The sequence below is a fragment of the Mustelus asterias genome, chromosome 4 (genome assembly GCF_964213995.1).
Source record: "Mustelus asterias chromosome 4, sMusAst1.hap1.1, whole genome shotgun sequence".
NCBI lineage: Eukaryota > Metazoa > Chordata > Chondrichthyes > Carcharhiniformes > Triakidae > Mustelus > Mustelus asterias.
In genome coordinates this window covers 65,317,327-65,335,141 of record NC_135804.1, presented here as the reverse complement: position 1 = coordinate 65,335,141, position 17,815 = coordinate 65,317,327, and the positions used below count along the sequence as shown (strand labels likewise).

At 42.5% G+C, this 17,815-nt stretch overlaps 1 protein-coding gene across 1 annotated transcript in view; it reads left to right on the top strand.

The window, feature by feature from the left end:
• Positions 1-11,582, top strand: part of got2a (glutamic-oxaloacetic transaminase 2a, mitochondrial) — a 37,342-nt gene extending 25,760 nt beyond the window's left edge. Inside the window, exons 6-10 of the mRNA XM_078211178.1 lie at positions 357-461; positions 708-858; positions 3,259-3,424; positions 7,423-7,573; positions 10,326-11,582. Coding sequence (XP_078067304.1) covers positions 357-461; positions 708-858; positions 3,259-3,424; positions 7,423-7,573; positions 10,326-10,448 — 696 coding nt within the window. The 3' untranslated portion in view covers positions 10,449-11,582. The remainder of the gene's footprint in view (positions 1-356; positions 462-707; positions 859-3,258; positions 3,425-7,422; positions 7,574-10,325) is intronic.
• Positions 11,583-17,815: the final 6,233 nt, after the last annotated feature.

Below are 17,815 nucleotides of genomic sequence, written 5' to 3'. Positions count from 1 at the left end.
TCACAGAATTGCTGTGGTGTACAACTAACTCAAAAATAGATTTACTGCTAGTTCTGGTCTGAGCAAAAATTAACGCACTTTAAATCCTGTCCTCGCAGTTCCCACACCTATTACTGGTGTGAAGCTAGCAGTGCAGCAGCTTTGCTACTGAAGCACGTTCATGTTGCGCGATGCTGAACATTCAGAGTTATTTATTGAATGGTGAGTTCTGAATTCAGAACTGTAGAGAGGTTATGCTGAGAATTATGGGAAAATATCACCATTGTCCACAATGGGTTTCAAATGTTTGCCTTCTAAAACTTTAAAGGAAGTATATTTAGACTTTTCTATTGGTATTCTTCCTATATCCCTTGCAGAATATTCCAGAGCAGTCCATCATCCTATTTCACGCCTGCGCCCACAATCCCACAGGAGTAGACCCAAGGTCTGAGCAGTGGAAGGAGCTGGCAGCTATGGTCAAGGTGAGGGATAAGTTCTGCTGTGTTTCTAAATGTTGAATCTTGTAGCCAAAAACTTCTTTTGAACTGAAATAGTGAAAGAGTGTACAAACTCATTTGCAAGTTCTTCCTTGTAACAGTATATTCTATCTAATAATAGGAGATAGAATACAGTACATGTCATGGCATTTAAATCTGTTATACCCGTTTAAATAAAATGAATCAAACCAATCAGTACATGCAGCTGAGATTTTTGCTTTTGCTGTCCAGAAAAGGAATCTCTTCCCATTCTTCGACATGGCTTATCAGGGTTTTGCAAGTGGAGATGCTGACAAAGATGCTTGGGCTGTGCGATTCTTCCTTGATCAAGGCATTAACTTGGTTCTGTCTCAGTCCTATGCTAAGAACATGGGGCTCTATGGTGAGTAAATATCCCTGAAAGCTTTCCAGTTAGGTTTTGCAGTTTTAATTTGGGATTTAACAGCACCCCCCCCCCCCCCCCCCCCCGGCCCCAAATCCCTGTAACCCCATGGATTTGCCATGATTAGAAGTAACCATTTTCCTATTTTAGTCTCTCCACGTTGTCCAACTTGCCTGTTGGAGAGGTCAGTTGGTAACCTGCACTCCCAGGCCCTTTGTGAGTCCCACTTCACTATCTAAACACTGGGAGTTGATGTGGTGGATCATGACTCTCCTGGTGCGACCCTTTCCTTTGTGTCTGCGCCTGGTATTTGTTTTATTCCTCACAGAAGTGACATGGCTGAGATCAGGACTGTTCTTTCTGATCTACTCAATGTTTTTTCCCATTGCATTATTGTGCTAAAAGAGACGAGAAGGCCCTGGGTTGGTTTTTGGTCTGTACAGTTTTAGCTGATCTCAATTAGATAACAGTCAGGCACTTGCCATTGGTGCCTGTGTCCCTGGATTCACGGGATGTAAAATTGATCAGAGGATCATGCTGGAAATTGCTGATAGCTTTCATAGGCCACTGGAGAAGTCCTGGAAGTTTAACATTCCCATCATTAAAGCACATGTGGGCGTAGGCAACAAATAATCTGTGACTAGGGAAGTAAAATTGAATTATGGAAAAGTTTGAGACTGGAGAAAGATCCTTTGCTTTAGAGAGTAAGTAGCAATAAAGCTGTGCCCCTAGGGAAGTTGAATGAAATGGTGAAGCTATCCCTGGCATCAAATGCTGGGAGGGAAAATTTAAGCTATCAGTTGATGTATCTGCTCCTGATCATGGTCTGCTGCTCCCACCAGGAATGTGCACTGGGTGGGCATTAGATAAAGACAGGCTTGTCTGTAATTCCCCTTCCGCTATTGGATATCGTGCAGGATTTCTTGACCAAGCTCCTGCTCAAAGAATAGCAACTTGGAGTCCAGTCTATGCCAGCTAGGAAATGGTCCTTTTCGACACAATGGCTTAAAGCAGAAAACTGGTAACAAAACTCTCGACTGCTCTTGAACTTAATGCTAAACTGTTGAACAGACTTTGTGGGGTTTAGTTGCACTGTTTCCTATTGAGAGTTACTGAGAGAGGCGAGGGAAGAAATTTTGGCCAAAATCTTTGTATCCTCTATAGCCATGGGCGAGATGACTGAGGTTTGGAGAGTAGCTGACATCATTCCTCTGTTTAAGAAGGGTAGAAGAGACAAATCTGGGAAATTACAGGCGGGTGAGCCTTACATCAGTGGTGGGGAAATTATTGAAGAAGATTCTTAGGGACAGGATGTACTCTCATCTGGAACAGAATAGGCTAATTAGCGATAGGTAGCATGGTTTTGTGAAGGGGAGGTTGTGTCTCTCAAACTTGATTGAGTTCTTTGAGAAGTGACTAGAAAAATTGACCAGAGCAGAGGATGTTGTATACACAGATTTTAGTAGAGCCTTCGGGAGTAGCAGATAATGAGGAGGATTGTCAGAGGATACAGCAGGATATAAATCGGCTGGAGACCTGGGCCGAAAGATGACAGATGGAATTTAACCCGGACAAATGTGAGGTGATGTGATTTGGAAGGTCTACTGCAGGACAGCATATATTAAATGGTAGAGCCCTTAGAAATATTAGCATACAGAGGGATCTAGACGTACAGATCCACAGTTCTCTGAAGGTGGCAACTTAGATGGACAAGGTGGTCAAGAGTGCGTATGGCATGCTGGCCTTCATTGGTCTGGGCGTTGAGTATAGGATTTGGAAAATCATGTTGCAGCTGTTTAAGACTTTGGTTAGGCCGCATTTGGAGTATTGTGCATAATTCTGGTTGCCACACTATTGGAAGGATGTTGATGCATTGGAAAGGGTGCAGAAGAGATTTACCAGGATGTTGCCTGGTTTGGAGGATATGGACTATGAAGAAAGGTTGAACAAACTTGAATTGTTTTCATTGGAGCATCGGAGGATGAGGGGGAACCTGATAGAGGATTATGACCGGCTTGGATAGAGTGGATAGTCAGTCTTTTTCCCAGGGTCGAAGGGTCAATTACTCGGGGGCATAGGTTGAAAGTGAGAGGGGGAAAGTTTAAAAGAGATGTAAGGGGCAAGTTTTTCTTTCAGACGGTGGTGAATGCCTGGAACGCGCTGCCAGAGGAAGTGGTGGAAGCAGATTCAATAACGACGTTCAAGAGGCATCTTGGTAGATACATGACTAAGCAGGGAATAGAGGAATATGGACCACGTAGAGCAAGAAACTATTAGATTAGAGAGGCATCTGTGTCGGCACAGACTTTGTGGGCCAAAGGGCCTGCTCCTGTGCTGTACGGTTCTTTGTTCTCTTTAATATTCAACTGCAAAGGATTAATGGCGTTCATGACCTTTCAGGCGAACGTGTTGGTGGATTCACAGTAGTCTGCAGTGATGTTGATGAGGCAAAGCGGGTGGAATCACAACTGAAGATTCTGATCCGTCCCATGTATTCTAACCCGCCGGTAAATGGAGCTCGCATCGCTGCCTCCATCATGAACACAGCAGATCTCCGAAAAGAATGGTGAGTGTGTTTCATGACCGAGAACATGTCCAAGGTTTGCCTGCAGCAGCTGTTGTTTTTTATTAAAACAAAACCTAGCTCACCTGACCTCATATTTTTAAAAATACTGAGGTGAAGCTATGGCTCCATGGTTAAAGCCAAAGGCCCTGAGTAATGTGACAGCCGTGGCTCAGTGGGTAGAATTCTGGCCATTGCATCCGAAGGTGATGAGTTCAAGCCCCTGCCTAAGAGATTTGAACATATTAATATAAAATCCTGCCTACGGTCAATGGAGAATTCCGGGCAAGGCAGTAAAAGTCCAGCCACAATCTGGGTTGACGCTCCAGTGTAGTATTGAGGAAGTGCTACACTGTTGTAGGTGCCTTCTTTTGAGCACCAAGGTTTAAATTATCAGGTGTTAAGGTACGGATCAGAAGCCCCAAAATGTGTTATGAAGCCCCAAAGTATGTTATGAAGCCCAACTAGACCCCAACAGTTTTTCTATTTTGGCATTAGTGTGAGGATAAGGTGTTTCACTCCATTAGGACAAACTTTATTTTTAACAATACAGTTGAATTGACTCAACTTTTACTAATTGAAATACTTAAACATGACAGGATACAATTCTTAACAGCTAACCTATCTCTATTAGTTCCAATTCAAGCACCATTCCTCTTATAGACTTAAAACTCCTTTTCAAAATCAGTTTGTTTGTTTATGCGCTTGTACTGGGGCTGCCAGTCATCAAGCCTCCAGAACACCTCTGCAGAGAGAGAGAGATCGATCTATTTCTCCTAGCAGGTCCCAAACAGCGGCCTCCAGAGAGAGGGACAGTGAGTGAGAACTTGGCAGTAACTGCCTGCTTTTCCCTGTAAGCTTAGCTCCTCCCCTTAAGCACTTGACTATCTCTGTCAATCAACTTAATCAAACCGATACTCTGAATTCCCAGGGGGAAAACCAAATAAACAAAAATGCATTAACTCAGATTAAAACAAACACATTCCTCACTAAATCAATCATTAGCCTGCATTCTCAGCATGTGAGCAGACAAATCAGCACCATGAAAAACAGCTGAGTTTTAAACATACCCCTCACATTTAACATGATATAGATACATTTCTGAAAGGCACACTATCATCGCACAGAGATTACACAAATTAGAAGTGTGTTTGCTACAATTTAAAAGATTGAGTGATTTGATCAAAAGTTTTGCAATCTGATAGGGTAAATGAAGGGCAACAATTTCAACTATTTGGGGAATCTAATGTTTACTATATTAAAAAATATTTTGGTCTGTTTACATCTGGTATTTCTCCTTGTAAATCTATTGTCATTTTCACTTATTGGGTCATTTTATATATTTTTTTAAAATTTTGACTTAAACCTTGTTTTCTGCTTGGGAACCGAGATGTTAGTCCCCTTTAATACTATCCATGTATGTTTTTGCCTTGAAGCCTTTCTTGGTATCTGTCTGCCCTTACCATCTCAGGCATGGGCCTGTCTGTTACTGCAATGAAGATAGATGGTGCAAAGTGTAAAGGAACAGTTAGTGCAGGTTACTTAGTAGTGCAGAAAATGTTCAGAGTCCACTAAGCATGGAGACGAGTAGAGCTGGCATGGCCCGCGATAGCCTCCTGCAAGTATTTCTGTTGAGTATAATTTGTTGTCTGGTCAGAAGTACATTAATTTGAAAAGCCATTATCACAGCCTGTCAGGAGCTTGACAGAAGCACTGTGTACCACCAGGCTTGTGTTGCATTGTGCAATGTGCTGGATTCACTAATCAGATAGATCAGGAGCATGGCTAAAGAACTCGACTCAGGGCACTGCAGTTTGAACCTGGCAATCTGCACAAACTATTTGTAAATCTGATTAGGCATCTGTAGTTGATCTGTGTTCAACTCTGAGCAATTTTGGTACTACTCATTGAAAGTAAATTGAGAGAAGCAGATTAACCACATTAGCACAGTGATATTACACTGGATATCGTCAATTCCAATTTGTTCACAGTCTGTTAAAACGGTGATTTTATTTAGATGACCAAGCATTGGCAATGTCTGCCTTTCTTATTGTAAACTTTAGGTTGGCCTTGTACATTTCCCTGTGTTCGAGTTGTTGGTCTCCCAACAGTGTTCCCCAACCTCATAATCAAGCATTGACTTTTTCTCCCCAATCCCTAGATGTACAATAACACCGCTTGTGTTGGGCGGATTAACAAATATGTTTTTACTCTGATCAGGCCCTAACTAATTTGACAGCATCTGTTCTTTGTTTGTAGGCTAAGTCCTGGTCTACCTTTAAGAGCAACTCTTCCCAACTGGCCTCTTTTTTATGACCTCTAAATGAGCAAAATGTTGAACACTCAGCCTTCGACTGGCTCTGTTCCCTGTCCAAGAATTTGCGACTAACATTGTCATTTAAACTTGCTGCAACCGCTCCCACCCACTTTCCCCAGATGTGGGCACCCTTAAACTTGGTTCCCTTAGAACTAAAAAGATTAAGACTGATTCATTCTTACTGTACAAATATTTCTTGGGGATATTATGAGTCTTTGTAGCTCTAGAGTCCTGGCATTGCAGAGCCATAGGCCCAGCAGGAAGCGGGGCAGCACATTGGAAGGAAAACAAGTAGATCAGTGCTCGGCGATTGAGTTTCTCCTTAGAATGGAGAAGGTGAAAGGAAGATTTAAGAGGTGCTTGAAATAATGGAGAAGTTGTTTCCATGGCATGAGTGCAGTAACAAGAGGACTAAAGATAATTGACAAACGAACCAGAGGGGAAATCAGGACTGTTTTTAACATGATGAGTTATCAAGAGCAGAGTCTTTAAAATTTTTACAGCAGAGGTAGAAAAATTCTTCATAAGGGGGGAGGTGAAAGGTTAGTGGGGTAGGCAGGAATGTGGAGTTGAAGTTACAATCCGATCAGTCGTGATCTTTTCGAATGGTAACACAGGCTTGAAGGGCCGAGTGGCTTAGTCCTTGTAATTCGTATGTTTGTATGATTTGGGATACACTGCCTGAAAAGGCAGTGGATGTGGATTCAGTAGTAACTTTCAAAAGGAAATAGGGTAAATATTTGAAGGGGAGAATATTGCAGGGCCACAGGGAAAGACGGGAGAGGGACAAATAGGATAAATGTGACAAAGAGCCAGCACAGGGACGATGGGTGAATGGACTCCTGTGCTGCATGCTTCTCTTCCGTTGTGCTATCAACAACATGAGGCCTGGTGCATGTTCACTGTCCCTAGCTTGACCAACTGAAGGATTATAAACACAGTAAATCCACTAAGAGCCTTTCAGAAGTCTGCACATCAGGTTGAGAGATTTTCTGTGGTCACCTTGTGCCTATATTTCCCCACATTTGGCAGTTGATGCTCATTTAGTAAGAGGACAAAGTTTGCTGTTCCAACATGTTTGCATACCTTTCTCAATTACACAAACTCAATCCCCCTATTACCTCACTAAGTCAGTTCTGTGATGCAGCACCAGTCCTTGAGAACACACTGGAAATTAATTGATATTACTCTCTCGCTTGCTAAGGCTGCTTTTAAACATGCATGCTGACATTTTGAAATTGTACAAATATAAGCTAATAGTAACAGTGGTAAAGAGTGGAGTAAATGTAATGGTTCTATCTTGTGCGCAGATTGATGCAATAATTTACTTCAGTCTGAAAGTCTAAAATTGGTTGAATCAAAATCACTATCTCTTGGTCATAAACTGAGTCTGGGCAGTCGAGCCCCACAGCCTACAACTGGCCCTAATGTTGCACTGATTGAAGTTTGAAACTAAGACAATGTGTTGAGACAAAGTTGCGAGAGTCTCACATTAAACCAATACTTTACCTAAGTTTGGGAGTGTTTGATTCTTGTATAGGGTGCCTGAACTGGAAAGTGTTTATTCTCCAGCACTGGCATCTCTCACCTTGAGCAGATTTCAACCAAAAATTTAAATATCTCTTCTATAGCAGAAGGAAGTCTGTTGTAAGAATTATCCTTTCTTTGTCTTTCCTCTGACCAGGCTAGAGGAGGTGAAGGGAATGGCAAACCGCATCATTAGTATGAGACAGCAGCTGGTATCAAATCTGAAGAAAGAAGGTTCAATCCATAACTGGCAACACATCACCGACCAGATTGGAATGTTTTGTTTCACAGGCCTGAAACCAGAACAGGTAATTCAAAAATAGCTATTCAATCAGAGGAATAATCTTTAACAATATTGATCACATGTTTCCCAGGGCATGAGCTGTGGAGGGAGTGGATATGTCATGGGGCCATTGTACCAACCACTCCGGTGGGGGGAGAGGCCTATGGAGCTGGCAGTTCATGTTGAATTGAGATAGAATGGCGACCTTCTCTTGTCAAGCTGAGTGCTGACATTCCTGGGACTGAGATCAGAAGTAGAGGCATAGACCTGAGGCTGGGACAAAGTGCAGTAAGGGTACCAGTTATCAATGCATGTTTGCGCTGTTATTCAGTTATGTATGATCCCCATCGACTGCCTTAACTTCAGAACTACATTGAGAAACAGCAGGAGATGGGGAGATCAGGTGTAAAGAACAAAGAAAAGTGCAGCAATGGAACAGGCCCTTTGGCCTTCCAAGCCCGTGCCGATCATGATGCCCTAACTAAACTTAAAAAAAACCTCCTGCCCTTGGTTTGTATTCCTCTATCCCCTTGTTATTCATGTACCCATTCAGATGCCTCTTCAGAGTTGCAAATGTGCCTGCTTTCCACCACCACCTCTGGCAGCGCATTCCAGGCACCCGCCACTCAGCGTGAAAAATTTTATCCTCACATCTCCCTTAAACGTTTCCCCCTCTCACCTTGAACCTGTGCCCTTTTGTAATTGACACTTCCTTCCATGGAAAAAGCCTCTGACTATCCACCCTGTCTATGCCTCTCATGATTTTGTCGACCTCTATCAGGTCTCCCCTCAGCCTCCGTGTTTCCAGTGAAAACGATTCTAGTTTATTTAACCTTTCCTTGTAGCCAATGCCCTCGAGACCAGGCAACATCCTGGTGAAACTTCTTTGCATTCTGTCCAAAGCTTGAACATCCTTCTGGTAGTGTGGTGACCAGAACTACACACAATACTCCAAATGCAGCCTAACCAAGGTTTAATTAGCTGCAGTTGTGCAGTCATTTGAATATTTTTTTTGGTGCAAGCAACATGAACTGTACTGAGTTATTTATTACTTTACAGTTAAATAGTGTGTGCTGGGCCACTCCAGTGATCTGGAGTCAGGTGTAGACCACAACACTACCCCTTAAACTTTTTGCACATGTTCCTCACTTCCTGTCTGCTGTCACAATTTGGAGTCAGTATTTAATATTGTAAATACATATGTAAATATTTCTAATAGAAATTCATTAGACATTTATAGTGATAAAACATGTGAACATTATACTGTCAAATGGTTCGATGTGTTTTTATGAAAGAATCTTCCATGTTCTGAGATTTCAAATGCTCAAAATAAGGTTTTAAATAAAACTTTAAAATTCTGATATATTTTTAGTAATTTTATTATTTCCGTACTGAATTGTTTCTTGTGTCTTAACTTTATTACTTCAAGACTTGGATTTTAACTGGACATTTGTATCACTGTATCTGGATAAAACTAACAAACACATTGCAGTCAGACCATGCTTAGGATGTACAATCGGTTTCCAGAATGTATCATGTGCAACAGCTTTACGTGATGTGCACTTTCTTTGGAAGATCTTTAAACAAGGCATTGGATTTTCAAAGCTTTCATTCAGAAAAATAGAAACTTTGATATAAATTGATCAACAATTGCTATGAGTACTGTACAACAGTGCTTGAGATAGAGTCATAGAGGTTTACAGCATGGAAACAGGCCCTTTGGCCCAACTTGTCCATGCCCTTTTATTTAAATCCTTAAGCTAGTCCCAATTGCCCGCATATTGCCCATATCCCTCTATACCCATCTTACCCATGTAACTGTCTAAACGCTTTTTAAAAGACAAAATTGTCCCCGCCTCTACTACTACCTCTGGCAGCTTGTTCCAGACACTTACCACCCTCTATGAAAAAATTACCTCTCTGGACCCTTTTGTATCTCTCCCCTCTCACCTTAATCTTTCTAATCTCACCAAAGATCTTTGACGGTTTAAAAAATACAAGTTTGATCCCCAAGACTGGAATTTCCTTTTTGGTCACTCACCTGTGTAGGCAGTGCTGATGACGAGGATGCAATGTGGGGTTTGGGTGGGAATGTTTTGAGTGCCTGACGAAGGCTTCAAATTGACCAGGAGTAGAGACAAATGGGTGAAAACACAGTGATAGGAAAGGTGGGTTAAGGCAGTTAGGTTCATTCTTCTGGCCTCTCTCTCTCTCCGGCCCCCACCCCCCCCCCCCCCCCCACCCCCCGGCCAAAGCAGGCTGCTATGCCCAGCCCTCCACCCCAACCTCTTCCCAATCCCGCTGGACCACAGAGCCCGCTACTCCTTAGTGCATCCCCTCCAAGCAAACACTATGTTCCAAAATCCTTTTCGGTGCTCATAAACCCTAGACCATATTCCCATTTCTCTGACCCCAGTTCCCTTACTAATTCTCCCAGATCCCGCAAGCATTTACCAAATGTTTTCAGAATTGATCCCAATCTCAATTCTTGAGAAGCTTCAGGGTTGATTTGTTCAGGTATTAAAGGTGTTTGCAGAGAATAAAAGGCTTGGGTTACGATTTTTGCAGTGTGCTCCCTATTTAGTTACAAGAAGGCATGGGGGAGTTTGAGTTACTCACACCACGGGGACACCCAAATCCTGATACTGTATCTCATATTTAACTCATTGCCCTGGAGCTGTATTCATTCAGAAAGTTACTTACAATTCTATGTTTATTTTCTAGTACTCGGAGGCATGGCTTAATGGAACTCATTTGTATTTCATTTCTTACTGCAGGTAGAGCGTCTGACGAAGGAATTCTCCGTCTACATGACCAAGGATGGTCGAATTTCGGTCGCTGGAGTCACCTCTGCCAACGTGGGGTACCTTGCACATGCCATCCACAAAGTCTCCAAATAAAGTACCCATGAAAGGGGGAAGACCCGAGGGAGGAGAAACAGCTTCCAACCACAGCCAGGAACAGGAATATTTGTACAGAATGTAGCAATGAGATACTGTTGTTTATTGTCGTGTGGTGGACATTAATCGCAAAAACATCCAGTCTGAGTATAGGGAGTAAACCTTCCATCTTCTGGGGAGTTTAAGTTATCAGTGTAAACAGGATCAGCCTCTGAGGTATCAACTCTCTCATTTTCCTCTGCCCCTGAGAAAATTGAGATTTTTCATACCATCTAAAGTCTGCTTTGAAAATTGTAAATTTGGCTGACCAAAGTATCTGATTCTTACTCTTCCTTGAAGGCTTAGGTTTGTACAAATGAAATAGTTCATGTTTCCCACTGCTACTTTTCGACACCAAGCCCCTCTGGAACTTCCAGCACTCCCCCTTTCTATGCGCACATTTTCTTTCTCACAGCCCTCAGAGTGAATCAATTGATCATCCATCTGTTTTCAGTTGACCTGCACTAATTCTGTTGTTGCACCCGCATTTCGAGTGTTACAACTTGAATGCTGTTAGCAGTGAGTATTGTCATCTTGCACCTTGCCTCACTCCAGTGTGCTTTATTAGTAGAAAGTTCAGATGTTCTAAGCAGTGAATCCAGTAGTAAGTAGATGCAAAGGTCACATGCTTTGAGCCTAGTACACTCTTGAAGCTGGTTGCTTAGCCTCATATTTGTTAAATTGATATCGGTCATGATTGGTCAGAAATAAGTGTTTTGTCATTCTAAGATTGACCTGAAATTTTGTGTGAGGGTTGTAGTCTGGAACTGCAGCAGACTTATCATGCTAGAACAGGTTACTTGCATCGTCCATTGATTTTATTTAGTGGGGTGGGGGGGGGGTTACAATTGGCTGAAGTGTTGTGTTCACCATTGCACTTTTTTAAATGTTTGACCCCATATTTACCAAGAGGCAGCTTAGTCACAGATGGTATTCGAAAGTCGAAGAGCTGTTCCAGCCAGGTGTTACAATGCTGTGGTAGTAAGCTTAGTTTTGCTGCAGGTTGATAAATTGTGTTTATAAAGTATAATCTAGGGTCTTACAAACCTGTACTCAATGGATCAATAAAATAATTACTTAAATTAACAATAACAACTTCCTCGTGTGTCTTGAATTCTGTACAATCTGTTTTATTGTGTTTATATCTTGCTGCTGATGGTTTAAATCTTGTGTAAGGATGGCGGTAGTGGCAACAACATTACATGCGTTGTCTTTAAATGCATCTACAAAATGGAACAACATAAAAGAAATAGGAGCAGGAAAAGTCCATACAAGCCTGCTCCATCATTCAATACGATCATGGCTGATCTTGGGCTTCAACTCCACTCTCCTTGTCCAATCCACATATCTTTTGATTCCTTGGGAGACCAAAAACGTGTCTATCCCAGCCTTAGCAAGAGAAAGTTATACTGAGGGCAGACTCTGTTCACTCTAAACTATACAAGGAAAAGTGACATCTTTTTGGTCAGAGACTTTCCATTTCATTTAAGTCAATTTTCCCAGTCCGCAGAGGTCACTGGGCTATTGGATTGAGCAGCCAGTTGAGATACAGTAAGTCCTCACTGAAAGCTGTTTCTTACATTTGTGACTAAATGAAATGACTTTTAATGAATCATGGGTTCCCATAAGAATCAATGTTAAAGTGAACATTTCCTGGTTGTAAAAACGAATGTACAAGTTGATATCCTATACCATACATGTGTAGCACTCTGGATTTCCAGCTCAAATAACTTGCAAGATAAAATAGTTAATCAAATATAATTGAAATACTGTATAAATTCAAATTGGGTAAGACTCACCAGTTTCTCTTGGGCAGTCACTCGGGTTTAGGGATCACTTCTTTCCACTCTGGCTTGATAGTTTGTGAAATGGCTGAAAAGTCGAATGCGCAGTCTCTGGACTCTGCCACCATCAGTTATGTGTTGCTTGGAGGTTTTTACAGTACCACCTTTCTGCATGTTCCTAACTCTCTCTGTTCAAAACTTCTCCCATTTGACTGGTCACCATGGAGATGTTTAACCTCTTCAAGAATGCTTTGAGCACATCCCAAAAGCCTTTCGGTGAAGGTGGCTTTGAGTGATTTAGCGCTTCAATATTGAGGATGTTGAACTGGGTGAAGACCTTGCAGATGCACTGGCTTTCTTGCCACTGAATTTGGATGATCTTTTGAAATACTGCTGGTGATGCTGCCTCATCTGCTGCAGACTCGAACAAGGGTCAGACTTGGGGACTCAAATTTATGAGTCAGCCTCCTGAAGGGTAAGTAATGTGGGCCCTGTATTTTTTAACCTCAACAAGGAAAGCAATTTTGACTACGTATGGAAGTAAATGCCTATCTCCCCCTCAGACTTTAAAATGGCTTCTGTGCCTCTGAAATCAGCGTGCAGAGTCAGAAAACTGACCTTTTCTTTACAGAAATGAGCAGCCCAGCCTTCAACTTTTAGTTTGCAAAAAAAAATTGGTTTGGATTATCCTTTCTTCAGAACTTGGTGGCATTAAAAAAAATCAAACTTCCTGGAGCGTAGTCAAATTCTTTGCTTTCTTCACAATAGTGCCAATCAGGTCACTGGATCTGACATCCAACCAACATTGAACAATGAACTAATGGCAGAGATGACACAACACGATAACAACATAAAAACAGAAATACTGTTATGAAGTGGAGGAACAGGTTCCAAAGAATAAACTTGTAAATAAAACAATGTTAGCATGGGGTGGGTTCGAAAAGCAAGGTCTTACTGTAAGTAGCTTTTAGTACATGCAAATGTACCACGCTACAATCCCAACTGGCAATCTGAAATTGGTTATCAGTGTAATCCTTAGCACATGAGGATTACTTAGTAAACTTTGCCCAATTGTAGAATCACCTCTGGTGTTGGAAACTATTTTGAGTTTTGCAAGCATGGGCTGGTTGGTTATGGTCTGTACTTGCCCATTGCATATAGCAGAAGGGACATGCTGTTTGATTCAATCTGCTATTTTTTGGGCCATACAACCTATGTACCTAACATCACACTGGCACTAAAATTCATGTACCACATTTCCCATTTGTGTGATAGGCAGAATGTCTATTTGGCTTAATGGCAACATCCTCTTGGTGGCAAATACCACTTAGAATACATAGAACCTCAACATTGCAGACACAGAGGCCTTTCGGCCTGTCAAGTCTGCACCAACTCTCTGAAAGAGCATCTTAGCCAGGCCCTCGCCTTGGTCCTACCCCATAACCCCTGCAAATTTAGCAGGGCATATCCATGTAACATGCACATCTTTGGACTGTGGGAGGAAACCAGAGCACCCAGAGAAAATCCACGCAGATACAGGGAGAACATGCAAATTCCACGCAGACAGAACCTGGGTCCCTGGCGCAGTGAGGCAGCAGTGCTAACCACTCTGCCACCATGCTGACCACTTGTTTTGCTGTTGCATAGTAGCAATGTGAAATTTGTTGCTCAAATTTTTTGAGATATTTTTCCCTTCCAGGGTAATCTGAAGTAGACTGGATACTTCTTGTGGAGTGTGTGGATGACTAAGATGAAAATTTTCAACGTCTTTTTTTTTTTGTAGCAATACACAAATAGTAGACATACTTTTTTTTCTGTAGCAACTATTTTAGTTTAGTCCCTACCTGCTTCAAGAAGACAACCATCATCCCTGTACCAAAGAAAAGCCAGGCAGTGTTCCTTAATGACTATCACCAGGTGGTTCTGACATGCATCATGAAGAAGTGCTTCAAAAGGTTGGTCATGGCATGAATCAATTACAGTCTCCCAGACTGCCTGGATCCACTCCAGTTCACCTATCGTCACAACAGGTCTACAGCAGACATCATCTCCCTGGCCCTACACTCAATCCTGGAACAATCCTGACTACATCTCAGCTTTCAACACCATTATTCCTACAAAACTCATCTCTAAAAATGGCCTAAGGCTCGGCTCCTTCCTCTGCGACTGGATCCTAGACTTAGGACAGTAAGGATAAGCAACGACACCACCTCCACGATCATCCTCAACACTGGTGCCCCACAAGGCTGTGTCCTCAGCCCCGTACTATACTCCTTATACACCTACTACTATGGCAAAATTTCCCTCCAAATCGATTTTCAAGTTTGCTGATGGCACCACTGTAGTGAATCAGACCTCAGTGATGAGCTGGAATGCAGGAAAGAGAGAATCTGGTGAATTGGTGTGATGACAATCTCTCCCTCAATGTTAGTAAAACAAAGGAGGGAATCATCGACTTCAGGAAGTGTAGTGGAGGACATGCCCCTGTCTATATCAATGGGATGAAGTGAAAATGGTCAAGTTTCTAGGTGTCCAGATCAACTTGTCCTGGTCCCTCCACGCCAAAGCTATCATTAAGAAAGCCCATCAAAGCCTCTACTTTCTCGTGAGGTTAAGGAAATTCAGCATGTCCTTTACGGCTCTCACCAACTTTCACAGAGGCACCACAGTATCTTTTCTGGATGTATCAGCTTGGTATGGCTTCTGCTCTGACCAAGACCACAAGAAACTCAAGGATTGTGAATGTTGCTCTCACTAGTCAGAGAGGCAACGCACCATATTGGAGTCATGTTTACAGCCACAGAAACACCTGTCTGATGCCCTCACTATCAAATCCCCTATCACTATTACTCTTTCACTCTTTTTTCTCCTTTCCTGGGCAGCTGTGCCATCCGTGGTGTCACAGACTTGGCTCTGGCTGCACTCCCTTGACAATGCTACAAATACTCAAGTTAATCCCCTTTTGCAACTATGAAGTGGGTTTCTTCTGGGTGCTCTGGTTTCCTCCCACAGTCCAAAGATGTGCGAGTTAACAAAATTTGGCATGTCAGCTATGACTCTCACCAAATTTTACAGATGCACCATAGAAAGCATTCTTTCTGGTTGTATCACAGCTTGGTATGGTTCCTGCTCTGCCCAAGACCGCAAGAAACTACAAAAGGTCGTGAATGTAGCCCAATTCATCACTCAAACCAGCCTCCCATCCATTGATTCTGTCTACACTTCCTGCTGCCTCAGAAAAGCAGCCAGCTTAATTAAGGACCCCATGCACACTGGACATTCTCTCTTTCACCTTCCGTCGGAAAAAAGATACAAAAGTCTGAGGTCACGTACCAACTGACTCAAGAACAGCTTCTTCCCTGCTGCCATCAGATATTTGCATGGACCTACCTTGCATTAAGTTGATCTTTCTCTACACCCCTAGCTATGACTGAAACACTACATTCTGCACTCTCTCGTTTCCTTCTCTGTGAATGGTATGCTTTGTATAGCGTGCAAGAAGCAATACTTTAGAAGATGGATCCAACACTCAGATATCCAAGCCAAGGTCTAGTCCCCTGGTTTCACCATGTACATATGCCTGGATTGGTGTCTGATCGCTCCCCCAATCACTGTACAGTCCAAATAGGTCCTCCCCGATTATACAGTTCAACAGACTCCTCCCACAAGAACATGAGATAGGAGCAGGGGAGTTTTGTATGGCCCATTGAGTCCACTCCGCCATTCAATGTAATCATTGCTGACCTTGGGTTTCAACTTCACTTTCGCTCCTGCTTCCCATTTCTCTTGATTCCCTGAGAGACTAACAGTCAGTGTATCTCAGTGTTAAATGTATTCACTGATGGTTTTCCATGAGATATGGGTGTCAGTGGCTCGACCAACATTTATTTGCCTATCCCTAATTAGGGGAGGTGGTGGCATAGTGGTATTGTCGCTGGACTAGTAATCCAGGGACCCAGAGTAATGCATTTGGTGAAATTTGAATTCAATGAAGATCTGGAATTAAAAGTCTCATGATGATTGTCATTAAAAACCCATAAGGTTCACTAATGACCTTTCGAGAGGGAAATCTACCATCCTTACTTGTCTGGCCTACATGTAACTCTAGATCAATATGGGTTTTAAACTGGCCTCTGAAATTGCTTAGCAAGTCACTCAGTGGCAAATAGGGTTAGCCCAGCCAGCATGCCCACATCCCATAAATGAATATCTTTTTCTTTTCAAAATTGCCTCGGGAAGGTAAGGGTGAACTGCATACTTCACACAAAGGCTGGTGAAAATGAGGAACTCGCTTCTCAAATAAACTATCGACATGGTCAATGGAAAAATTCCAAACTGAGATTTATAGATTGTTGGTCAGCAAGGTATTAGAGGTTAGGTAGACAAAGTGGATGGATAGAGTTAAAATGCAGATTAGCCATGATCGAATGAATGGTGGGACAGGCTTGAGGCAGAATGGTCTTCTACTGTTCCAATGTTCCCCTCATTTAATACTGAAAACATACTAGTTACAGGCCTATTCTGTAATAATGGTGTTGATTACAATCTTGTCCTGTAATACTGGGACTGTGACATCCACTATATAGAGGTGAAAACTACAGTTCTTTGGACAAGTGTGCAGAGCAACCAAGATACTGAGGGATTGGTTCAATGGAATGTGTCCCAGCACAGGTAGCTGGGATGGAGGTCCAGTACATGAGAGCAAGAGAAAATTTCCCGCCACTTACATAATTCTTCAACACTTCCATTCACTTAAACCTTGCAATTGTTTCCTCTTGTCTTTGAGAAGGTGTCGCCCTAGTTGCTGTACAACTCCTGCTCTGCATGATGGATAGTGTGTTGTGTTTGTGATGACAGCTGATGTGACAGGGCAGCTGGTTCAGAGTTTACAAGTGGAGGAGGGACAGTTGATTGAAAACAGGACACTGGATCCACTTAAAGAATAAATGCTAGGGGAATTTCACAGTAACTTCATTGCAGTGCACAAACCTTACTTGTGACTACTAAATAAACTTTAACTTTTAACTTTAACTTAGCGGGTGGAATGGACTCATGGGGTTGTTCTGGGCAGACATGTCAAATAGACTGAACAGGTTGTCTTGTCAATATAAAGAATAATATCACCACCCAGTGATAGAACCTCGCTAGTGCAACTCCAGGATCTACTGAACAGCATTTCTCCAGGGTTTGGCAGGAAGGTTGAGGATCTTTAATAACTGCATTCTTTCACCCTATATATAATTCCGAGTCTTGCACGTTCATTCTTACACCAGTTTCTTTCCTGTTTCTGACAGTGCCATGTGAGCAGTGTTCAGCAGCATGGAAAGGCCAGGGGAGTGACGTTGGGACTGGGTGGTGACAGTGGCTGTGGTGATCTGTCTGTTTGTGTACACAAGCACATATGGCACCTTCTTGAACTGCTTCATTCCACGCAGTGTAGGGAGTAGTTTTGTTACAACTGAGTGGCTTCCTCGGCCATTTCAGAGATCATTTAAGAGTCAACCTGTGGATCTGGTGTTGTTCCAGTACAGTGAGAAAGGTAGG